Here is a 25,586-nt window from a genome sequence, read left to right on the forward strand (position 1 = left end):
TTCATAGAGAGGGAGATAGAAACATCAATGATGAGAATCATTGATAGGCTGCCTCCTGCATGCCCCCTACTGGGTATCGAGCCCACAACCCTGGCGTGTGCCCTTGATTGGAATCGGACCTGGGACCCTTCAGTCCACAGGCTGACACTATCCACTGAGCCAAACTGACCAGGGCCTAAAAGGTTTTTTTAAATTGATTTTTAGAGGGAGAGAAACATTGTGAGCAAAACATCAAACTGCTGCCTCCTGCATGCCCCCTAAGGAGATCCAGCCTACAATACTGGCACATACCCTGATTGGGAATTGAACCAGCAACCTTTTGGTGTCTGGATGATGCCTAATAGAGCCACGACTCTGGCCAGGTCAACTAAGGTTCTTAGAGTTACTAAATTGACAGTGATTGAGTGCATTGGTAAACTGTCCTCATCCTTTTAAAAATTCATTGTAAGTGCACTGGAAAATTATGATTGGACCTGATATGACTCCTAATTACCCAGTTAAATGGGGTGAGGGGTGAAGGAGAAAGGGAGTTTAGAAGCCTTTCTGATCCAACCAAGTTTCATACAATTATGCATAGGTTATGTTCAGGTATAAATTCACCGCAATTCAAGTTTTCTAGACAGAAGCCAATTATAAATTATTTTGAAGTCAAAAGTACTGATTCTATCTTCTAGAGTCCACTTAAAGCCTACTGAACAACTAGCTCTTAAACCTTCAGGACTCAGTAGGATGAATAGGTTAACTTATATATACTAGAGGACTAATAACTTATATATAAAAAAATCATAGCAAGGCATTTAGCATAACTCTCACGGAAATGATTAACTTATTTTACATGGCACCTGTAAACAGCGCCCGAGGGAAATTTTTACAAAGGCAATTCAGTAGTCTTAAGCAATAATGTACACTAAAACTCTGATACTTATGTTACATTTAAAGCCCAGTAGTTGTGCCAGTTCCTGCAAGCAACCTGTGACAGTAGATGCATCAGTTAAATATCAGTTAATATTTCAATACCATTTACCAGTGTCTTGCCCAACAACTTAAAATCACTCATCCAGAATTTTAATTGGTTTTTATAGATAGAAGGAACCCAAATAGCTCTCCCATACATTTATAATCAAGGAAGAATATCTTAAGACCACCAAAGTCAATGGGAAATGACTTGTCTGATGTCTATGGTGGGCTACTGTTCAAAAAAATGGTGACTGGCAGGAAACAAATTTCCTCTATTTTCTAATAACCCTTGAGGGAAAAAATACTGCTTCAGGATATGGATCTACATGAAGATATGTCTGTCGATGCAAATGGCAATCTCTAGGTCCTCTCCTAATTTAAGATGTATTAGGTACAAATTCTCATTGGGGGCCATGTCACCCCCAAATGGGACAAAAAAAAAAACCGAACCCGTATTCTTTTAATGTATAAAGCAGGTACAATACACATAACAAGCTTATCTGTAATAAAATTTATTGGGGTGCTATAAGAAAACTCTAAAAAGGCTTCCCGGAGGAGGGTGATGAGCTTTGAGAAACACTGAATTAGAAGTCATGTCTCAGTCACATGCATTTTCTCTTACCACCATCATTATGCTGTGTCAAAATATCCTTGGTGTTTTGGGTATTTGGAATTTTCATAAGAACAGCATAATAAATATCTCTAGGACAATACTCCAGAATAATTAAGATTAAAAAACTTATGATCAGCTCTAAACACATTTAATTATGGCATCTAAGAGACTTATCCTCTGAAATGGAAACCAAGTTAGGAAAATCAACATTTATCCAATCATACAAGTACAGTTTTAACATCTATATTAAGAATTACATATTTGAGGCCATAGGTTGGCACTGGCAACTGAGTTCCAAAATTACCATTTAGAATTCAAAAAGAAAAATCTGCAGTCTTTTCAGAAAGCATTCCCTTTTTTTATACTGTCACAGGTGATACCCATTTACTATAATATTGTAAGTAAACACTACTTTGTCATTATGAAGAAAAAAACTGTGATCAAAGATCATAATGTAGTTCTGTAAGACTACACATTCACTATACACAGTATATAATAGAACAGGGTACACTTTGAACGGCAGTAACATGCAATAATTTGGTTGTAGAAATGTTATGTAGTTTCTGCTACATCACAATTCTTTGTAGGTGTTTATAGTTTGGGAGCTATAAGGGTGAAAGAGCAATTATTTAATGCTTACATAGTAGAAACGCCTGAAAGTATAACATACAGTTACCACTGGACATTAGCATGGAATTTACAAAAGAAAAAAAAAATAAAGATTGACCTATATAACCTAAGAATAAGGACTGACTTTATTTTTTTAAAAAGTCTTAAGGACTACAAATTACAAAGCAAAAGCAAATCACTACGTAGAAACCTAGTGAATACATTTTGCCTGTGCATGAAAATTTTATTAAGGTTATTCATTTAACAATTTCACCCCATTCACAATGGTATCAATAATAATGTTCTTCTTAAGGTAACTATACACCTTCACTTCAAATTATACTACATATTATTCCCTCCAGATGAATTGTTAAACACCAAATTCTTGGCTCATAAAAATGGCACCTTTGAAAGGGGCAATTTCCACTCAGTCTCTGGTGGCATTATTCCAAGATAAGTTTCTTTCAACAATCAAAACTTCCAAAATCTTCACTTTTAAGGTGAAGTCTTTCCAACCAAAAAGTGTGGTCACATATGTAGATGGATGGCATTAGATGAAAATTAAAATAAGTGAATTAATTGTATAAAAAAGATGTTTGGCTCATGGCAATTAAGAAATTTAAAAAGGCAACTAGGGTATGTTAATAGCCAAATGCTTGAGTCATTAATTAGTGAATATTAATTAGTTATAAGAATGAGGCTGGTCCTATCACTACACTCCATTCTTTACATCAAATACTCTAAGCCAATAGGAAATGAGTTGAATTTAGAGTCCCAATTAGAACATGCTGGCACTTCATATTTCCAACAATTTATTGGGTTTAGTAAGTCGTTTCATTACTCTATTTCATGAGTCCTTTCCTAACATTCGAAGTGTATGACAAGTGTTAAATTCATTAAATGACAAGACTCTTCTAAGGTACAGTTGTAAATGGTATGACAAGAATACCCATATGTTCTGCTTGAAAAGATAGAAACTGAATGCAGAAGTTTCTCAATGGGAAAAAGCTCAACTTTCTTCTTCCCACCACCTCTGCCACATAGTTTCCCAAAGACCTCACTTTCAAGCTTGTTCTCCATGGCTTCACTAAGGAATGAAAACCAGAGCAAACAACTGAGCTCAAACATATCTGGAGCTAAAATTCAAGAAAAATATTAACATGTAAGCAATGGTCCAAATACTCGATTCATGTTAATGAATTCAATTACTGCATATGAGATTTTTATAGATGAGGAGGGCTTTGGGCATACCAAATTATCACACAAATCATTGCTTTTTGAGACTTTGGATACTTTTACAGTTTAATTTGCAAACAGAATTTTTATAACAAATTATTTTTAACCAAATCATATCTTGAAAACTGTTTATATAGAAAACCCAGGAAAAAAGTGAACTGTTCATTGCGGAAGGCCTTAAATTACATCATTACAGTAGAAAATACAGGAGGTAGAAGGTAACTGAAAAGACTAATGCAACATTAGATTCAAATCTACAGCTCCTGTAGCTACTTAAAACATGGTTTTAGAAACTAAACCCAACATTTCCAGTAACCATAGAAACAGTTAAAATAAAATTTGCCATGAAAGCCCTTATATCATGCTTGATATAGGGAGGTAGGAAGATGTAAGAACCAGGACACATGAGACATGACATTTTATCTACAACTCCTGTTTGCTTTACTGAGGATGTAGTTTCAAAATTCAGTCACCTTCTTCAGCTTCAGACTCAGATTCTAGAAAAGAGGGAAAATGGAGTAAAGCATTATATACCAGAAAGCAAAAGTTCCCTTTTATAACTGTGAAGTCTTTTATGAATGTCCTATTTATATGAGGGATATTAAAAAGTATTCATTTATAAATCTCAGATTTCATATTTATTAGACATTCTTAAAATTTTCAAATTTCCTCCTAAGACAGTAGTACTAGGGTCATCAGAATATTTTAATAATTAAAGTCTAGTTTTCCTCAGCTGCTTCAGAGTCAATAAATCAACAGAAATCTGTACTCTAGGTACAAAACAGTATCTGAACGAGAGAGGCACATGTAGACACATTCTATGGCCACCCTTAACCAGTTCTTAGGCTTCCGCCACAAAAGACTTACCTTCTTCAGCATTTTTGAGCCACTCCACAAACTTTTTCATTTGTTCCAGGAAGACACTTTTCCCCTTTGCAACATGTGCATCTTTGTACCACTTCAGAATGGGTTCCTCACTCAGGACTTCAGCTATAAAGAAGAGTGATCATTACATTTGGGGAGTTTTCAAACATGTCTCTATCTCAGCATTAGAACCTACCTAAGGTGAAAGAAAGGGAAGAAGGGGAGGGGAGGGGAGGGACGGACTGTATTCAAAACATTTTTAATTGGTATCTTCAACAAATTTTTAAAGAAAAACATAAAAGAGCTAGCTACCCAGTCAGGGCCACATTCTTTATTAAAAACAAACAAAAAACTTTGAGAAATTTAAAATTACCTTTGTAAAAAAGCACCACTATTTTCTGGAAGGCTTTCATGAAATGAATGTTATCATAGCAATACTCCTGAATCTTCAGTAACAGAGTCAGCTCAGACTGACCTTGAGTAGTAAAGGCAGCAAGGAGAGGGCTGTATTGCTTTTGAAGGGAAGTGAGAAAAGATTCAGTTATTCATTCTGCTAACCATCCATTATAAAATTCCTAAAATACGGAACATAACTATCTTTTACAATCACTGTGAATTATATTCTATTTAGTGGAAATTTAAAAAAAAATAGTAACGCTTAAGCATCTATGTTAAATAAATAATACTGCATCAGGGATTCCAGATAACTGTCAATAACAATGTTTACTATTTTAAAGGAAAAAGAAAAAAATTTCCAAAATTCCATAAAAACCAAACACCAAATTGCAGGCGTAAGCTACTTTTAAACACATACTCGTTTTTAACCTGTGAACCAAACAAAACCCAGGCCAGGCTTTAAAAAAAGTTACATCAATAATTATGTTATTTGTCTATTTACTGGTTGAATTATCCCCACGAATCAGATGTGATAAACGCTCTTAGAAAAGCAGGCACAGTTCACTTTTCCAAGTTTAAAAGCAGAATGTCTTGTCAAGGCACAGCTCTACTACCTTCAAGTGCTTGATGGCTTGCTCTGCTACAAGCTCCTCTTTTTTGTTCCATTCCACAGTGCTCATTACACTGGACCAGATTAACCCAATCACAACCGGTTCTGGGATGTTGTTTTTTTTCATCTCCTCCTTCACATACAAAATTATCTGCAAAAGAATCCAAATTTAGTGAACATAAATGATATGTATGTACATACTCCCCCAAGTGTTGTAATTTCTGGGCCCAAGAAGGCACTAAATATAAAAAAGACAGGCAAAGCCCCGACATAATATTCATATTCTATAGCTATTAATTAAAGCCCACTCTAGTGAAATACTTCAGCTATATAAAGACAGCTTAAACAAAAAACATCTTACATCCTTAAATGGATCACCACGGGACATCTGTTCTTGAAGCTCTTTCTGGAGTTCTTTACGAGCTCCTATGGTTTGCTGATTCCGAACATATTCTGAAAGCTCTTTTAAGCCTGCCTCAGTGAAATACTTTGTGAAGTGTTCAACGCTTTGTTTATTGGCAGGAAAAAGTTCCTGAAAGGAGAAGTTAGTCTAGTTAGATTCTATTTAAATCAGGATAAGAAAAACTCTTAACAGATTACAAATGACAAAATTCCTTATTATACTTTCCTGGCAAGAATGGCAAAAAAGAATGACAGAAAGTACCCCAGCTGGTGTGGCTCAATGGTTGAGTATCAACCTATGAACCAGGAGATCATGGTTTAATTCCTGATCAGGGCACATGTCCTGATGGTGAGCCTGATCCCCAGTATGAGGCATGCAGAAGGCACCCAATCAATGATTCTCATCATGAATGCTTCTCTCCCTCTCCCTTCCTCTCTTAAAATCAATAAAGAAGCTACAAACCATCAGTCTGTTATCCATGCTGACTTTCCGAAGACTTGAAGCTACTGCATTGATGTCTTTTTCATTTATCCATGATTTAAAGAGCTTTACAGCAAAAGCTGCTGAAACCCCTGTAGAAAAAAAGAGCACACTTAGCAGAACCGCCTTTCTGGACTCAACCTCCCCATTTCCTCCCTCCATAGTTAAACCACACAGAACTACTCACTTTATCCCCACTTACTCCTGAACTTCCCTCTGCTACTGCTTACCATTTAACTCCAATTTCTCTAGTCTACCATTTGCTGACTGTGTATTCTTACTCAAGTGAAACTGTTTTCTAATGTGTAAAATGAGGGTAAACAGTTCTTACAATTGACAGGGTTGCTGTGAAAATTAAAATAAAGCATGTTAAATACTGAGTACTCTGGCCAATGTGGCTCAGTTGGTTGTAGCATCATCCCATTCACTAAAAGGTTGTGGGTTTTAATTCCCCATCAGGGCACATATGAAAGGCAAACAACCAATATTTATTTCTCTCCCCCTCTCCCTAAAAATAGATAGAAACATATCCTTGGGTGAAGATTAAAATTATAAAAAAATAAAAAATAGTACTCTTAAAGAAAAGTTAGCTTTGTTACTATAAAGAATAATTTACCACCCTAACTGGTTTGGCTTAGTGGATAGAGCATTGGCCTGCAGACTGAAAGGTCCCAGGTTCAGTTCCAGTCAAGGGCATATACCTTGGTTGTGGGCACATCCCCAATAGGGGGTGTGCAGGAGGCGGCTGATTGATGTCTCTCTCTCACTGACGTTTCTAACTCTCTATCCCTCTCCCTTCCTCTCTGTAAAAAATCAATAAAATATATTTAAAAAAAGGGGGGGGTGTGGGGGGGACACTTACTTTCCTTTTCAGCTTGACATTTCCCCCAATGGCATTTTCTCTATTAAAGATGATCCCAAGTCTCCCAATTAGAATTAATCTCCTTATGGATTACCATGGAATTAAAATCCTTTTACTTTATAATCACATTGTATCTGGACTCTGGATATTTGCTGTATACCTATAGTAAGCCATTAACCCCGGATGCCAAAAGTATATAATAAATGTCTAATGAATCTGAATCAACCTATTACATTTAAAGATAGTAAAAAAGACGATTACACAAGTCAAATCTAAATAAACTCCAAGTTTTATATCAGTCCATCTTTCATGCTCTTATCTACCCTACCCTCAACCAACTAAAAACTAACCTTTACTAAAGGTAAATTACCTTCTTTAACCAAATTCTCATTATAAAGGCTATTAAGAATGGATGCATTAAGTGTTCCATTAGCCAGAAGAACACCAGTCAACATAGCCAGCTTGTTCCTCTCCGACTCCGAAAAACCCTTTAAGAACAGCAGCAGCTATAAAAATAAATAGTTATAGGTTAAAAGAGCAACTATATAAAGAGAAGCAGTAAAGCATACTATACTGGTTACAAGTATGGGCTCTGGAGTACCACTGACGTTTGCGTGTCAGATATAATACACACTAGAGGCCCGCTGCATGAGATTCATGCACTGGGGGTGGGGGTGTCCCCTCAGCTTGGCCTTCTCGCAGTCCAGGACTGCTTGGGGGTTGTCCGAAAGCCGGCAGTCACACATCCCGCAGTCTGGGAAGCTCCTGCCACCGCTGCTACACTCACCAAACATGAGCCCAGCTTCTGGCTGAGCGGTGTTGCCCCTGTGCAAGCGCACTGGCCACCAGAGGGCAGCTCCTGCGTTGAGCGCCTGCCCCCCTGTGGTCAGTGTGTAATAGCTACCGGTTGGTCCACCCTTCGGTCGATTTGCATATTACGCTTTTATTATATAGGATTATATAGGATATAGGATTAGCCGAGTGATCGTAGGCAAGTTAACTTCTGTGCCTCAGTTTCTTCATATGTAAAATGTGGATTAAACTTGATCATAGGGTTTTCGTAAATATTAAATGAGTTTAATTAGAATAGTGCAATATTTAGTAAATGTTACCAAAAACATTACCATATATTCTGTGCACCTATATATATAGTATATCTAAGACTCAAACAGCAAGTAAGCTAAATTTCCCTTTCTCAATGTATTTAATTCTAATCCTCTATTGTCTATCTTTTGAACAAATCCCTCTTTGATTTTTAGTCTTCTGACACTTATTTGGACACAGAGCTAAGGAACAGTGTATCGCAAATTAAACTAAATGATTTACCCCAAAACTACATTTCAGAAACAACCTACCTAAATATCTAAAATGATCTCAAATCTAAACAGTATGGAGATTCCAAAAAAAATTTAAATACAAAAAAATAAATACAGAACCATCATATGATCCAGCAATCCCACTTGATATTTATCTTAAGAAACCCAAAACACTAATTCAAAAAGATATATGCATTCCTATGTTCACTGCAGCATTATTTATTTACAGTAGCTAAGGTATGGAACCAACCCAAGTGCCCATAACAGACAAGTGGATGAAAAAAAGCTGTAGATAGAGCATTGGCCCGTGGTCAGGTTCGATTCTGGTCAAGGACATGTACCTCAGTACAGGCTCCATCCCTGGCCAGGGCGCGTATGGGAGGCAACCAATCGATGTGTCTTTCTCATATCAATATTCCTCTCTGTCTCTCCCTCCTACCTTCCACTCCCCCTCTAAAAAAAAAAAAAAAAAAAAATCAATGGAAAAATGTCCTCGAGTAAGGATTAACAACAAAAAACTGTGGTACATATATACTTGACCATGAAAAAGAACAAAACCTTAATACGGATGGATCTAGAGGATATTATGCTAAATGAAATAAGTCAGACAAAGAAAGGCAAATGCCATGATTTCACTTATATGGGGAAATATAATAAAAAAATAAATGAACAAACAAAATAGAAACAAACTCAAAGAGAACAAACTGATGGTCACCAGATGGAATGGGGACTGGTGAAAAGGGGGAAGTGACTAACAAGTACAAATGACAGTTACATTTAAAATGATCTGAAACCGCCCTGACCGGTTTGGCTCAGTGGATAGAGCGTCGGCCTGTGGACTGAAGGGTCCCAGGTTCAATTCTGGTCAAGGGCATGTACACTGGTTGCGGGCACATCCCCGGTGGGGGGTGTGCAGGAGGCAGCTGGTCGATGTTTCTGACTCTCTATCCCTCTCCCTTCCTCTCTGTAAAAAATCAATAAAATATATTTTTAAAAAAATGATCTGAAACCTGTGGCTGAATTAGGACGTAAAACTCCCCTCTTTGACCTCAACCTTCTATTTCCTAAAAAACATATTGCACTTCATACCTTTTTCACTTCATCTTCAAAACCTTTCTCCAGGTATTTGTAGCGCCTGATTAACTTGTTAAAAACCTATGAAGAATAAATAGTAAAGAAATAAAATAAATTAAATTCATTTTACAGATTTCAGGTTCCTAAAAAGATCTAGGTCAGGGCCCTGAGATCTCTGTGACAGTATCTCTAGAACAGCAAAGAAGTGAACCTTCCACTAGATATGTTTACAAGCTATTTAAACCTGCTTGCGAAGAGTCTGTTAACTTCCAAACACTGCAATGTTCCAATGTAATGCTGTTAACACTTTAATAGCACCCCTCAATAAATCTTTATTGCCAAATATTAAAGCAAAGACTAACTGTTGCTCATATACAAGTCATTTACCTATTTGTAAGATATACTAAATAGTTCTACTTCCCTAATGACACAGATAACAAAATCTGTTAGATACACTTGAATTCTTGGCTTATAGTAATGAAAGCATAACTATGTATGAAACATTCAAATGAGATTTTTATTGTTAAGCTAATCTGCCTCATTCACTTTTTAAAAACTCATACGCAGAATAACTCAATGATAGAAATTATGACAGGGAACTGATTTTCCTTTTGACATTTTTTCTTAAAAAAGGGATTCATTTCAGAGTGACAAACAGGAAAAGGGCTAATTCAATCTTTTCCTACTTTGTTTGCTTCAACACATTTTGAAGTTCCTAATTAATCATATTTCATAAGAACATTCACTTTAAACCTTCAATTCAAATTCCTTCAATCTTCTACTGCAACCTTTTAAAAGTAGATGTTTCCTTAAACATTAGTCATATAGATAATGGCAGGTAACCAAAATTATTATGTGAACTTTCATTTACCTGAGCAAATGCTTGCATGGTCTCTAGGTCTTCTTGTGCTGCAAACACACAGACATCTGTACGCATCATGTCATCTGCCAGTGTACCACCTGGGGCTAAGGAACATTTTACAAAAAATTTATAGTGACCTTCATTTAAAATGAGTACCATTTCAATTTTACTTTTTGTGAGGATTCTCATCTCTATATATAAAAGGCTAGGTGACCGACCATGCGTTCCTCCTACCAGCCGGTACATATGACATGCACTGGCAATTTAAAAATATTGACTTGCGCATGCGCAATACATATAAAGCTCTCGGAATGAGTATTATTGAAATCCCCCATGAAATGATTTGTAATGATCTATTATTGAAACTACCTTTGGAAATAGTATATCTATAGATTATATCTAAACATGCCATTCTTTGTCCTAAAAATGAGCACGTTCATAAATTAAATGAAGAAATTTTGGATATACTAGATGGAGATTTTCACACCTATTTTGAATGATGATTCCATTGATTCAGCGGATGATGCTGAAAATGAAAATTTTCTCATCGAATTTAATAGTACTCCTTCGGGAATGCCATGTCATAAATTAAAATCGAAAGTAGGTGCAATCACCATGCTACCGAGAAATCTTAATAGTAAATGAGGTCTTTGTAATGGTACTAGATTTATTATCAAAAGTTTGACTTAACATAACTGAAGCTGAAGTATTAACAGGATCTGCAGAAGAAAAGGTTGTTCTGATTCTAAGAATTGGTTTGTCCCCACCTGACACTGGCCTCCCATTTAAATTAATTCAAAGACAGTTTCCTGTGATGCCAGCATTTGCAATGACTATTAGTAAATCACAAGGACAAACTCTAGACAGAGTAGGAATATTCCTACCTGAACCCGTTTTGGACATGGTCAGTTATATGTTGCTTTCTCTTGAGTTCGAAAATGTGACATTAAAGTTGGAAATACTTCATTATAAGGGAAATTAGTCAAGCACTCTGGAAGTGTTCTTACTCTTAATGTGGTATACAGGGAGATATTAGAGTAAGTTTAATCAATTATCAGTCGTTTTTATCAATGTTTTATATGTTTTTGTTTTTATATGTTTGTTATTTTATTAATAAAATTATATATTATTTTCATATATATTTTACTAATTTTTTTAAATCTCTGACACTTCTATTATAAAGGGTGAATAGCAATATTAAAATATTTCTTCTAATTAATTTCCTTTCAATGTGCACAAATCCGTGCACCCGGCCACTAGCTATGATAAAGTCCTAACATGATTTAAAAGCAAGTCAATTTTTCAGCAGGAACATGGCTAAGCTGGCCCAATATGTGTGAATAAAGTGAAGCAGTTTACAGAAATAGCCCACGTTAGCAACTCAATGAAACTTGCTGCATTAACCAATAATAGTGCCAAATCTGTCACTCCAAGTGGAGATGTTCAAAGGTGGTTTTGACATGTAATTTTACATAAATTCACAAGCTAGAAACTTTATTTTTAGATACATTTGTAAGTATTTATGGATAAAATGATGTCTGAATACTTAAAAATATGAAATTGATAGGGCATAAACAGAATAACACTGTTAATAATTATTGAGTCAGAAGTTCATACTATTCTCTCTAGGATATGCTTGAAAATTTTCTTGGTAAATGTTTTAAAACTAATTCTATAAACAGACTTGATAGCAATATTATGAATGGTAAATAGATATATTTCATATTTCTTACTACAAACTGGTAATACAATGAATGAAATATTCATTTGACTAGGCACGAGAATGTACGAATGTTAAATTTCTGGTTCCACCACTGAGCAATTGTTTGACTGCATGTAAGTCACTGAAGCCTTTCTAAGCATCCATTCTGCATGTATACAAATGGAGTTCTGATTCTGTCAGCTTGGCCGTGAGGGTCAATACAATTATTACCATGAAAACATTTTGAAATACATTAAAGAGCTATGGAAATACCATCATCATTTGAAGATACGTAATTAAGTAGCAAAATCTGTTAAGGTATCCTGAGCTGTTGAGGGTGGATGTATAAGTTAAAGCAGTACTGTGCAACAAAAATATGTGAGCCACATAATGTAATTTCAAACCTTCTATTAGCCATTTTAAAAATAAAAGGTGAAATAAATTTTAATACACTTTAACCCAGCATATCAAAATAGTTTTGAACATTCCAGTATTCAAATTATTGTTGAAATCTAAGTTTTTAAAATCCAATGTCTATTTTACACTTTTAGCACATCTCAATTTGGACAGTCACATATACTTTGTAGCTAATGTACTGAAGCATATAGGACTAAAGGCTTTTAAATATAGAAGTATTCCATAAGATAGAACAATAGGAAAGGTTTTCCAACCTGTTCAAACACATATGGAGGGGGGGAGGAGAGAGGGAGAGAATCACTGATTGGGGGTCTTGTAGGGGTTTGGTTATCAGAAAAGTTATCCCAAATGTTATAATTCTGTAACACACTTTAAATATAAAGCTAGACAGAGCAAGGAAATCTGCTAATTTGCTATGGTCTGGGAGTTAAAAGTGGAAAAATCCTATGGGGGTTAAAAAAACCCCAAAGCCACCCCAATTTCATGGGCTTGTCAAAACAGTTTATATTCTGGATTCTAACAATCTTCTCCATACAGCACACTTCCCACAAAACCCAGACTCTTACCCAGCATTCCCCCGGCCACCAGAATGTCAAAGAGTGTTTCTGCATATCGGCGGTAATCAAGTTTTGCTCCAGAAGCATCAAGAAACTTTGCTACTGCTTCCAAATCAGTACCAGTTTCACTTAAGCCTTGAATAATACAGTCTTGAAACTGAGTAGGGTCAAACCTCTCTTTTTCATCTAAGGAGAAAAAAAAAACCCATTTAGCTTTAAAAGGCTTACCAAAATGCCATGAAATCACCACCTTAGGAAGTTATAATCACTGAATAAGACATTCACCACTATGTCATTTATTTCAACAGCTGGAAAAAAATGAATGTAAGTTAGATTACCCAAGACCTGGAACGCTAGCAAATAAACAGGAGACTAAACACACATCCTGTGCAAGTTTTCCCTCTGCCAACCCAAGGCAGGTGCCTGGGCACAGAATTGGGTAGCTTTTCTTCCACTCCTTTTCCACCTGAGTCGCAGTAAGTAAGCTAAATGAGGTAGTGTGTTTCTACTGCCAGGAAACAACTTCTATTTGAAAGTTCTTCCATTGCCCCCGGGCCTTTCTGAAATTTAGGGCATCCTCTAAAAATTTCCTGAGTGAAATTTTGTCCAAACACTGGAGCTGTTCTTTTCTTTAAATGCCCATAATACTTTGTATGCTGCCGAAACCGGTTTGGCTCAGTGGATAGAGCGTCGGCCTGCGGACTCAAGGGTCCCAGGTTCGATTCCGGTCAAGGGCATGTACCTTGGTTGCGGGCACATCCCCAGTAGGGGGTGTGCAAGAGGCAGCTGATCGATGTTTCTAACTTTCTATCCCTCTCTCTTCCTCTCTGTAAAAAATCAATAAAATATATTAAAAAAATACTTTGTATGCTTTAAAAAAACTCACTCCTTTGGTACTTATTAAGATCCAATATATGACAGAAACTACACTAGCTCCCTTGCTTCATCCTTTTAACAACTTTGTGAGATAGATCTTTTTTGTTCCAACTATTCAGAAGGACAACTGAAGCCCAGAGAAATTCAAGACCACTAGCTAAGAGCAAGGACTCTTGAGTCAAACTGCCTGATACAAATCCTGACCATCATTTAACTGTCTGAGCAACTAGTCTCATTCTTTGTGTGTAAATTTTCATATTGTAAATGGCAATTAAGAGTAGTGCCTATCTCATAAAGTTGTTGTGAATATTAAATGATATTAAGGTAGAAAGCACTCAGAACAGTGCCCTGGGTACATACCTAGCTTTCATTGAATTGTTATCACACAATCCATGATAGGGTTTGATTTCTCTATCTAGGTTAGAAGCTGTTAACTTTCACGCAGCATGAGGGTGACCAACTCCTTGTTTGTCCAAGACCCAATCGTTAAGAATTAGGAGAGCATGAGGGATCTCAATCTGGAAGCAGGAAGTAACATCTCTTCCTGATGTTAACAATAAAATTATTTATATAAAGGTGAATGCCCGTCATCCACATACTCTTCCCTATTATTGCTAAATTGCTCTGGTTTCCAACTTCTGTTCCTCCTCTCGAGAAAATCTACTGACTTAAATGTAAATGAATCTGCAAAGACTAGAATCAAATCACTCTGATCTCCCCAATACAGGGGGACAAACTATAACTACAGATTTACAAAACATTCAGAATATACATCTCAAAATGTCTCTATTCAGAGTAGAAAAACAAATTATAACTAGTTGACCCTGTTCTCCCCTTTCTCAAAATCTACTATAAAGTTGACATGTGCTTTTGAGCAATAATGAAGGGAAAATACTAAGCCCAATATAAAATATACCTGAGACCACATCTCATTTAACTTTGCATCACCAGTATATAACAATGCTTTGCTACAAAATTCAGTATTCATCTAAGTGCCCACTAATATAAAGTAGTTGGTATAATTTTAGTCCTTTTCTTATTAGCTCTGTGAGAAATATTTAATTTCAAAAAAAATTACAATATAAAAAAATTACAATGTTAATAACTGTTCCATAATTAACTTCCATGGGCCAAATCTGATTTTGCTCTCACCAATCTTCACAACCTTTGGGTGAAATTAGTGATTACACCAGGGGCTCTCTTTTTATAAATGAACCTTTTCCCTCAAACAAAAGTGTGCTTAAATGAAATTTGACATTAAAAATGCAGCCCATACTTTTCTAAAATAAGTAAATAACTTAAAAATATTAAGGGTAACTGAAATAGTCAACTAGAAAGTCACGTTCCTTTCTCTATTTTCTCTTATGGTTTTAATACCGAGCAACTGTCACCTAGAGGAACCAAGGTATAAAAGTTATTCTGGAGACCTGAATAAAGATATTTTTAAAACAAATTATTTACCTCTTTTTCTGGTTTTAAAACGCTGGCCTGATAGCGTTGGCTTTTGCTGCTTTTGATTATTCATAAAAGACACCCTAGGAGAAGAAAAACAAGGCCGTAAAAACAGTGCCGTAACATTCATTTTAAAAACAAAGCATTAAACCTTGGTCTAGTCACAAGTAAAACAAATTGACCCCTCACTTTCAGTCCTGACAGTAAAAACGATTACCTTCGCTTTAATTAACTATAACCTCAAAACTTGCCATTCCTCCCTACAAGAAGCCCTTTAAAGATGGAAGGAGAAGTACACTTTTAGGTGACGACAGCGCCAGTGACTGGCGGCACATCACCCACCAGACACACAACGTTTAGGTGTCTTCCTCGTTCCTCTAAATTCGCCGACACCTTCCACTACTCAACTGACAGATTACCAACTGGTCCGTCAACGCGCGGGACACGGTCCAAAGGCGGATCCCCGCGGGGGGACCCTGCCCTCACGCCACACCAGCGACCGCAGCACTCCCGCCGCAAAATTAACTGACAGCCGGCCGAGCCTCCCCTGCCCCGCGATCCAAGCCTCCTCGAGGGCACGTGTCTCCCCACCCACGCCCTTCCCGCGCCGCCCGCACCCGCCACCCCGCCCAGTGTGCCCCGGGTCTCGGCGGGCTGCTGCTGGCGCCGCTCCGTCTTCACTGACCCCGTCGCCGGCGTGGACGGCCGCCGCGACGAGCGGACCGACGGCGCCGAGGCGCTTCGCGCCGGGGGCCCCGCCGCCCCGTACATCCGCCCGCCCTCCAGCGAAAGCAGCTGCGGGGGAGGCGGCCGCAGTGGTGGTGGCGGCTCCTCCGCCCCGCCCGCCGGAACCCCCAACGCGTACATCACCCAACAGAGGCCGCGGCGGCTTTGTTACCCAGGCCGGGCAGGGCCCGAGGGGGCTGTCTCCGCCACGGCCTCCGCCGTGAGCGCCGCGACTCCCTCCCTGGGGTCCCCGTTCCGGCCCGGCCGCCCCTCGGCCTCCCCGATGAGACGGCGGCCCGGGCCCTCGAAGACTGGCTCCGGCCCGGCCCGGCCTCATGGGGCGGCCTCCGCCTGGGCCCCTCCGAGCCGGGCCGCAGAGCGCCCGCCGCCGCCCTCGCTCTCTACCCGCCGACTAGGGGCCGCCACTCGGCCCCGGGGCGGGAGGGCCCCGAACCTCACCGAATTTAAGGCGAAGAGAAAAGGGCCAGAAACTCCAGATGTGGCGACAACAGCGGCGGTCTGGCAGTCTCTTCTCGGCGACCGGAACTAACGCGAGGAGGAGGAGGAGCGGTGCCGTCCCCGCCCACCGCTCTTCTATCGCGAGATTTCGTCGCGCGCATCGCCCCGCCCCTTTTTTGCGTGGAGGCCCCGCCTTTTCTTTCTTTCTTTTTTTTTTTTTTTTTGAGGCCCCGCCTTTTCTATAGCTCGGGGCTCGGGGTGGGAGACTCGGAAAGGGAAGAACGGAGGGTTTCCAAGCCAATTTTTAAAATTTTGTTCTTGAGTTCCAGGTTTCCCGGACACTCATCCCGGACTAGCCTGTCGTTCTCTCGCCGCGTCGTTATCCTTCCTCTTAGCACTTGGAGGGGCTGGAAGCATAGAAGACCCCCCATCACCCCAGGCAGCCTCAAGGAAGTTGGGCTCTTGCGCCCCCCTCGACCCCCCCCCCCCCCCGTTCCTTCCTCATCGACCAGCTCCTGTCACCGGAAGTCGAAGCGGGAGGGCGGGCCGGGGTGGGTGGGTGGGGCCCTTGACGGGTGGGCGCTCGGTCGGCCTGGCCTGGCTTCCGCTCGGGCTGTGCTAAGTCCAAAGCGGGGGTGCTGGTCGGGTGGGGTCGTGCACTCTCCCCCCAGGAGCGAGGGAGGCCCGGCTGAGGGTTCAGGAAGAAATCCTGCCCCGGGACAGTTGTCACCACTCCTTACCGTGGTCTCTGCCGTGTTCTCCTGAGAGCGGTCGTTGCGGGGACTTGGAGAGCATCCAGCCCCCTGGAGGACTTGAAAAGCACAGGTTGTGGCCTCGCCCGATGAGATCTGGGGCAGGACTCAAGAAGGTGCATTTCTAACAAGTTCCCAGGGATGCCGATGCTGCTGACCTAGGGGCCACCCTTTGGAGAATCCGTGGATGAGAGGGTGTGTCAGAGCTGGGGGACGGTGAGATAATACGTGTGAGAAGCGGTGTAGACGTTAAAACACAGCACAAACTGAAATGCACAGTGCCTCCAGGAGCGAGCCTCACGTGTCTATTCCCGGTTTGCATCTTAGTTGTTTGCCTCTCCATTGCTTCCTTACTCTCCTATCAGAGAAACTCCCCCAACAGGGTTTTGTCCCTGAAATCACCTTCTCTGGATCTTGCTTCTTTTCTTTATCAAACATTTTGGTAAATTAGTCTATATAACGTGGCTTCCTTAACTAAGTACCCTCTGCTCCCCCTGCCCCTCCCAACTTCAGGGAACATTTCTGAGCTCTTTTCCTGAAATTATTGCCAAACCCAGTCATTTCTTCAGTACTCCCCTTTGGGCCACCGCTGAGCATTTAAGGAGCTGTTACCTATGACCTTAAAATGTCACTCTAACTGTCCTTGTTACCTCCCCCAATACTTGGTCATTGCTGGGTTCCTCTTTTCTGTACTCACATCTTTTATTTTGTGTCATGCTTTCTTACATGTGCAATGGACATAAGAAATGTCCAAACCTTCAGGGAATTTTTATAAGGGTTTATGTGAGCCAAACTGATGCCATGTGTTGGGAAGCAAGATCTCAAATCCTCCAGAGAATGACAGCTGTTTTTTTAACCTAACATTTGATCTTGGTTTTTTTTCTTTGCATTTCATTATCTTATTATTTCCACCTTTATTGTTGAAAGTATTACATAAATCCCCCCTTTTCTCCCATTGACCCCTTCTAGCCGGCCCCTGCTGCCCCAGGCCTTCACCACCCTATTGTCTGTGTCCGTGGTTCTGCATATAAGCATGCACATTCTTTGGTGGATCTCCCCCCACACCCCACCCCCTACCCCCTTCCCTCTGACAGTTTTTAAGTTTCTTTCATACATTTGGAATTAAGGAGGGAATGACAGGAAGATTACATGAAAGCAGGAAAAAGAAAGGTGGGGATTGGATTATAGGGAAGTTAACAAGATTATGTGCTTTCTTGAGGATGGTTACTCCTTTGAGGGGTCTGGAAAAGAGGATTACTTCTGGCATTTCAAGGTGTGTTAACCTAGATGCACAAGAACAATGAGGAGGGCTGGCTTAACCTTTTACCAAAGACGTTACAGCCTCGGGCCATGGCTACCCACCACACACCGAAGTCTCATACATTTCCAGGCATTTAGTTTTCTCTCCATTTAAAAGAGTTCCAAATTCAAATGTTAAATTGTTAAATACTTACTGAGTCCAGACTCTGTCCCCTTCCAGGCTGAGTATCAGTAGTGTGAAGGGCCTGACCTCTTAAACCAAAGGAGGCTGGTGTGACAAAGGAGACGGATGGGAGATGAGATGGATGTGAGAAGCAGGGGGAAGTGACAAGAGTCAGATCTCACCGTACGACTGACTGTACTCCCTACACTATCATCTACTACAAATGGTTGGTGTGCACCCTTTTGGAGGTGCTCAGACATTGATAGGCAAGTAGTGTTTTAAGCGCGTACACTGGCCACACACTTTCTCTGCATTAAACATGCTTTTATATCATTCCTTTTGAATGTATTCAACTGACTTGTTGAAATAATTCCAATGAATTGGAATTGCTCTGGCTAAAAATAATTTATATATAGATTCAAAACTGAGCTTTCCCCCTCATTATAGATGCTTCTCATTAATCTGCCTCCCGCTGTTAGAGAGTCCAAACTGCACAACACTGTTCAGAGCTGTAGAATATTAGGTGTCTGTGTCTTTATTCTGCTCACTGGTACTGCAGAGAAATTATTCTTCTCTGCTCAGCAAAATCATATATGCTCAATGCTTAACCATCACTTGTATTTTTTCATTTTATTTTTTCCAGTTTCCTTGCATTATTATAGTGTATGTTACTGGTTTTTAAGAGCTTGTTTATGACTAAAGATATTAACCATTTCTCATGCATTGCAAATGAAATACCATGTTTTTTGTTACTATTTTGCTCTGATGTTTTACTTTTTGGTTGTATCAAACTTGTGTATTAAATATAATCATGTTCTGTTTAAAAGAAAAAAGGAATTAAATCTCTGTCTAGCCTTTTCCCCAAACTCCCAAACAAACTAAATCTGGTAGCTCCTCTGAACACCAAACTAAAAACTCTTAGTACTATTGCTTACTCTTCTCCCCAAACTGTATTTCTCACTTCCACAGTCTGTTAAAGATACACTGTTTCACTGATAAAAATATCAGCTATTTTTATATGGCAGGCACATGTGTCATGCATTCTTCTAAGCACTTTATATATTAACTAGAGGCCTGGTGCATGGATTCATGCACATTGAAAGGAAATTAATTAGAAGGTGGCGTTGGGGCGGCACTGGGTGAGCCGGACACGCCCTGGAGCCAACCTCCTGCTCCCAGGCCAGCCGCACCTGAGGTGGTGCTGGGGCTCGAAGGGCATCTGGGGAGTGAGCAGGTCAGTCCACTCCAATCTTTATTATTTCCTTCCAGAAAAGATCGCCATAGGCCCCTGTTTTTACCCAAAGTTTAGCAGTTTTTCCTAAGTAAACACTTCTCTATTTGTTGTTGGCTTTGGCTTGATTTTTGGAGTCCTGGAATAGTAGTTTGGGACACTTGGCCAGTTTTATAGTGTTTTTGGAGACAGATTTGCTGACCTCTTCACTTTGCCATTGCTCCAAGTTCCCCATAGAACTTGTGGATGTAAAATTTCAACCTATTTATTTGTTTTTTACAATATATACATTTATTGATTTCAGAGAGGAAGGGAGAGAGATTGAAACGTCAATGATGAGAATCACTGATCGGCTGCCTCCTGCACGCCCCACACTGGGGATCGAGCCCACAACCAACTCGGGCATGTGCCCCGACGGGAATCGAACCGTGACCTCTGTTTCATAGGTCGATGCTCAACCACTGAGCCACGCTGGCCAGGCAAATTTTAACCTATTTAGATGAAAGGTGCTAGGTGCTGCATGTGAACTTGTTACTATTTTTAACTTTGGTGGTGGAAATAGATATTTCCTTTTCAAGGGCAAGTAGCAATAGGAAGATGCCAAGGGTCTGTTTTGAAAAGCACATTGCTTCCCTTGGAAAATGATCTGGGAAAAGTATTTATATTCCTATGTTTTGGATAAAGGATTGTAGAACACCTTATGAACCTGGCTTAAATATATATATATACACACATATATATGTGTACACACACTCATACACACATGTGCATGTACTGTTAGCATAAGTAGCTAGTTAAGAAGGGAGCAAATGGACTTGGGCATTAAACCTGATTCACTAGGAAGCCACGCATTCACAGGCTTTGCAGGAGACGGTGCATTCTCCACCCAGGGGACTTTATTCCGGAAGTGGGCAGGAAGAATCAGCTACCAGTCATTAGCTGTGATTACCAAGGGAGAGATAAAAACAGCAGTGGCAATTCCATTGCTGGTGCGTGTGGCAACTGAAAAGGGGTGGAGTCTAGCCTGGAAAACCTGGGGGAAAGATTGGAGGGGATGGAGGAGGATGCGCACAAGCCCACAGGAGATTAGGAAAGAGATTGGTTAGTTTGAAAGAAAGCCTGCTCTCTCTCAAGTCCAAAGTAGTACCAGATCGTAACAAAGAGCCGTCCTGGTAGCGCGCCTTTGTTTGCCGTTCACTCCTGGGCTCTCTCTGTAGTAGCTGTGTGGGCCAAGGCTTCACTTACGCTTTTAAAACATCTTTAAAAAAAGAAATACATCTTTTTAAAATATGTTTTTATTTATTTTAGAGAGAGAGAGGGAAAGAGAGAGAAACACTGATTGCCTTCTACATGCCCTGACCGGGGATTGAGCCCATAAACTGGAGGGATGTGCCCTGACTGGGAATAAATCCAGTGAACTTTTGGTGCATGGGATGATGCTCAGCCAATGGAACCACCGTGGCCAGGGCTAAAACATCTTTTTATTTCAACTAATTTCACCCCGGCTGCTCCCACTAAGTTCCCCAACTCTTCTGCTCATGTGTTCAAAAAGCTTTCGTAAATTTTGTCCTGTCCATGACCCCTCTGCTCCTGTCTCCTTTCTCTCTGTGCTCCTGTCCCACTTTCTCCTTTGGACTCCTGTGTCCTAGTGGAGCCTCCAAAGTCAGCGAATGGGCTTGTGAACAGCTGTGTCCCAGTCCCTCCAATCACATGGGCCCAGGGCCTCCCGTGACCTTCAACCTCCTCCAGGCTCTAAGGCATGACCTTCAACCTCCTCCAGGCTGTAAGGCATGTCTAATGTTTACTTTCTCTCACCAATCACCAAACGCTCTCAGCTCGGCCTCTCCTTCATTCACTTCAAGGAGTCACTGTAGTGGAAGGCTTGGTGAGCCTGATCATATGAATTCTGGTTGACAGAGTATCAGTTTACTCCCTGACTTTCTGGTCAAATACGGAATAATTCATTTGCTGATTTCTCCTTCCATGAAGGCCTCTAAAACTGAGGAATAAAATTTGGTGGACCCTGCATGTTTTCAGCTTCAACATCGGAGTGATTACAATTTAGATTTTTTTTTTGCTCTGTGTTACCCACTTCAATATATGGGAAATGGAGCAATGAAGTTTTTCTGAAACTCTAATACCAGATCAGGTGTTTTTTAGAAACAGATTTAAGAAGTAAAAGGATTTTATGATACTACATTAAAAATGATTTTTACAATGCTTTTGCCCTCCAAATTCCAAAAGAATATCAAGCAGTTGAATAGCTCATCTACAATGAGGAAAATTCAACTGCTTTGTTGTCAAATGCACATACACGGACCCATAGCTAATCCACAGTAAAAACAAAATAAAATCAAACCTTGTAGAACTCTGTGTGTCCCTACCTGTGGCCACTGAATCAAACACATCCCCGGGGAAAATAATCACATGCTTATCTACTGAGAAGTGTCTTTCATTCTAGGATTGTAGCCTATATTACAGTGCAATTATCCTGGATGGATTCAAAGGAAAAATTTGCTTTTACAGCAGTATTGACATGATAGTGTCAGAAACAACTTAGCATTAAACTTGATTGCTGTGACTATTGCAGTGGTGGTCTGGTGGCCTGTAGGCTAGAAAGTCTACATTAATGATTTGTAAATAATGATTCATCTTGTTAAGGTAATCAGACTTGAATAATGTTTCTAAGTTTTGTGTCATTTTTTTTCTTCACATCAGTATAAGAATATAGTGTAGAGTCCAGTTAGGATTCACAAGCCATCTTTTCACTTGGAGAAAACTGAAGCACCTGAAAAAAGAAGAAAAGAGAATAATTATAAAAGTGTGTAAATCCCTCGACTTTGTGTGAGAGGAGAACAATAAATGGTTGAAAAATTGGACTGGTAAGCTTTATGGCTATGAATAAATACATTGAGGTAGTTATTTGTCCTCCCTTAGCCCCCACATCTTCATTTATAAAATAAGAAGCTGAATGAGCCCTGGCCGGGTAGCTCAGCTGGTTAGAGCAGTGGTCGGCAAACTCATTAGTCAACAGAGCCAAATATCAACAGTAAAACGATTGAAATTTCCTTTGAGAGCCAAATTTTTTAAACCTAAACTTCTTCTAATGCCACTTCTTCAAAATAGACTCGCCCAGGCCGTGATATTTTGTGGAAGAGCCACACTCAAGGGGCCAAAGAGCCGCATGTGGCCCTCGAGCCGCAGTTTGCCAACCACGGGGTTAGAGCATGGTCCCGATACAACACGTTTGCAGGTTCTATCCCCAGTCAGGGCAGGTACTAGTACAAGTATCAACCAATGAATGCATAAATCAATGGAACAACAAATCAATGTTTCTCTCTCTCTCTCCCTCTCCTTTCTTCTCTCTGAAATCAATAAAAAACATATTTTAAACAAATTAAAAAAAAAAGAAGCTTGACTTACACTCTTGTGTCATCATAAATTTCCATACAACACAAAGGACTGGATCAGTGTTTCTTTCTGAGGAATTATCTTTCAGCTTATTGACCTTACCTTTTAGAGAAATGACAGCAGTGCTATGCTATAGGGATCGACCAAGGTCTAAATGTCTTAGGGTCATCTCTTGGGATCTAAGGAAGAAAGCAAATTCGAAACTTAATATCATAATACCATTGTGACATTTCACCAGGAAAATCATATCAGATCTGTAGGTTTGGGGGAATTTTTCTGATGGGAGGAGGCAGGATATTCCTGGGGAATACCCTTCCTCTCTAGGGTCAACTGTGAAGAGACAGTGGGGTCTGGTATTGTGATATCTGCTGCACTTCGCGTTGCTAAGTAAGAAGGCACTCTATATTAGTTATCTATCCTTTTTGCTTCCAAGATGTGAATCTCCCAGAGAATTATTTATCCTATGAACACATTTGCGGCGTTAGGGAGGGTGGGAAGGGGAGAGGATAGGCTGAGAGTTGTTTGTGCTGGAGCCTCGGGACCAGGACGCCTGTGCCATGATTTGAGAGCAGCTCTGGCTGTACCTCCAGCCAAATGGTTTTGGTCCAGAACCCTTGCCCGTTAAGACCCAGGCGCACTTCCCTAGCCTGGCCTTCAAGCCCCAGGAACTTGACTTGTGAATCCTTCCTTCTTGTGGTCCTCAATTCCTGTTTCCTCTGCTGGGAATGCTCTCCCTTAAGTTTAGCCAAAAAAGCAGAAATTACATTCCTTGCCTCTGCTGTTGTTACTTTTTTTTTGTTTGTTTGTTTGTTTGTTTTTGGTCCAAAGAGTTGACTTTTAGTTTCACAGGTGTAAAAGCACAAACCTCCCATCAATAATGAAAAGTTATGAGGGTTCCAAAAAGCTTTTCTCCTAATATTTATTTCACAAAAGTACAAAAAGAAGTAAAAAAAAAAACAAACCACACACACCCACAAAACAACAAACAAAAAAAACAAAACAACCACCCAACTCCTATCAGGATAACTTAACAAATTCTATTCTTACTGTTTGCTTTTAACCTGTAATGAAATATAAATGGAGAGCTAGGTTTGCCCTTCTCAAAGAGACGTCCCCGATTCTCTACTTAGCTGCTGCGATGGGTATCTTATCTACAATCAGCTCGTTCCGCCTGGCTGGGCGGGCTGGACGCTGGACAAAGCTCCGCAGTCTAGTCTGAGGTCGATTCAGGTCAGCTCTCCTGCTAAAGGTGATGGCGATGTTTAGTCCCTTCCAAAACCTGCTTCCTGTTCTTTCCACCAGACCTGGTTCCGGGAGTCCCCTTTGCTTTGGGACCCAGATCAATACTTGCTACCTCGGCCTTCTTGGGTCTGACTTCCTCCCTAGCTCCTTGAATGAGGACATCACTTTCTTTTTTATTGGTTTCAGAGACCCAGACCTGGGACTTAAGCTGCTCTTTCTTGGCCTTTGGCGACCTTCCCTTTATCTTCTCTCTTGCTTGGTGCCATCGACCCCTTCCTCCCTCCTCCTCCCTCCTCTTCCTCCTCCCTGGTTGGTTCTTGATAGCTAGAATGAAGGCAGTATGTTCACAATGGCCATCAGGACGGAGTCCACTTTTAGTTAAATCTCAGCTTCTGAGATGTGTCTGTATCCGGTCTCATTGGTGTCAAGGCCTAGTGTCAGTGGTAGCTGCCATCAGTCCAGAATTCCTCCTCCTCATCTTCATCGTCATTGTTGTGTAGTAAAGGATTCACTCAGCAGGCTTGGCTTGCCAGCCTCTGCACATTCCAAAGAAAGAGCCCTTGACCAGCTCCCGGGAGATAACACCTACATGAACCCTGGAAGGATCTGTCTGATTAGAGTGTCTTTGCTTACCTGAGGCGTCGGACCATGGGGCATCACCTGACGTCTGGAAGGGCCGGACACTGAGTAGTAACTCAGGTCAGCGATGCAGGGGACCTATGCTATGTCACTGCTCCCTAGTAAGAACCCAGAATGCCAAGTCTCAGGTGAGCTTCCCAGGTTGTCGCCACTCTGTGTACCTCCTCCCACCTTGCTGCTGGGAGAGTGCAGTGCTGTCTGTCTGTGTAGCTCCCCTGCGAGGCGTTGGAAGCTCCTACCGTTTCTTCCCGTGAGAGGATGCAGATTAACGTCAGCCCAGGGGAAGGCAGATAGGGCGACTGTAATGAAATATAATGAGTTCCTGGAGTCCCCTTTGCTTTGGGACCCAGATCAACATCTGCCTTTCCCTGGGCTGACGTCAATCTGCATCCAGATGTTGATCTGGGTCCCAAAGCA

General features: G+C 40.5%; 2 protein-coding genes across 4 annotated transcripts in view; both read right to left on the reverse strand.

Annotated features, from left to right (window-relative positions):
• Positions 1-1,453: 1,453 nt before the first annotated feature.
• BZW1 (basic leucine zipper and W2 domains 1) lies at positions 1,454-16,669 on the reverse strand. 3 transcript variants are annotated; one of them, XM_008146472.3, is made up of 12 exons: positions 16,472-16,669; positions 15,296-15,369; positions 12,968-13,144; positions 10,292-10,386; positions 9,436-9,501; positions 7,401-7,536; positions 6,151-6,260; positions 5,647-5,817; positions 5,290-5,436; positions 4,653-4,791; positions 4,283-4,405; positions 1,454-3,912 (listed from the first exon to the last, which is right to left on the reverse strand). In XM_008146472.3, the coding sequence occupies exons 2-12, from the start codon at positions 15,357-15,359 to the stop codon at positions 3,881-3,883; spliced, it is 1,260 nt and encodes a 419-aa protein (XP_008144694.1). In that variant the 5' UTR covers positions 15,360-15,369; positions 16,472-16,669; the 3' UTR covers positions 1,454-3,880. The 3 variants fall into 3 exon arrangements, with proteins under 3 accessions (XP_008144694.1, XP_054578712.1, XP_028008936.1); XM_054722737.1 differs by lacking the exon at positions 16,472-16,669 and adding an exon at positions 15,972-16,072; XM_028153135.2 differs by lacking the exons at positions 10,292-10,386; positions 15,296-15,369; positions 16,472-16,669 and having other exon boundaries at positions 12,962-13,045.
• A 6,744-nt stretch (positions 16,670-23,413) lies between these two features.
• Positions 23,414-25,586, reverse strand: part of LOC103290550 (aldehyde oxidase 2) — a 61,254-nt gene continuing 59,081 nt past the window's right edge. The window contains exon 35 of the mRNA XM_054723074.1: positions 23,414-23,467. Coding sequence (XP_054579049.1) covers positions 23,414-23,467 — 54 coding nt within the window. The remainder of the gene's footprint in view (positions 23,468-25,586) is intronic.

This window comes from Eptesicus fuscus, chromosome 11, assembly GCF_027574615.1.
Source record: "Eptesicus fuscus isolate TK198812 chromosome 11, DD_ASM_mEF_20220401, whole genome shotgun sequence".
Taxonomy (NCBI): Eukaryota; Metazoa; Chordata; class Mammalia; order Chiroptera; family Vespertilionidae; genus Eptesicus; species Eptesicus fuscus.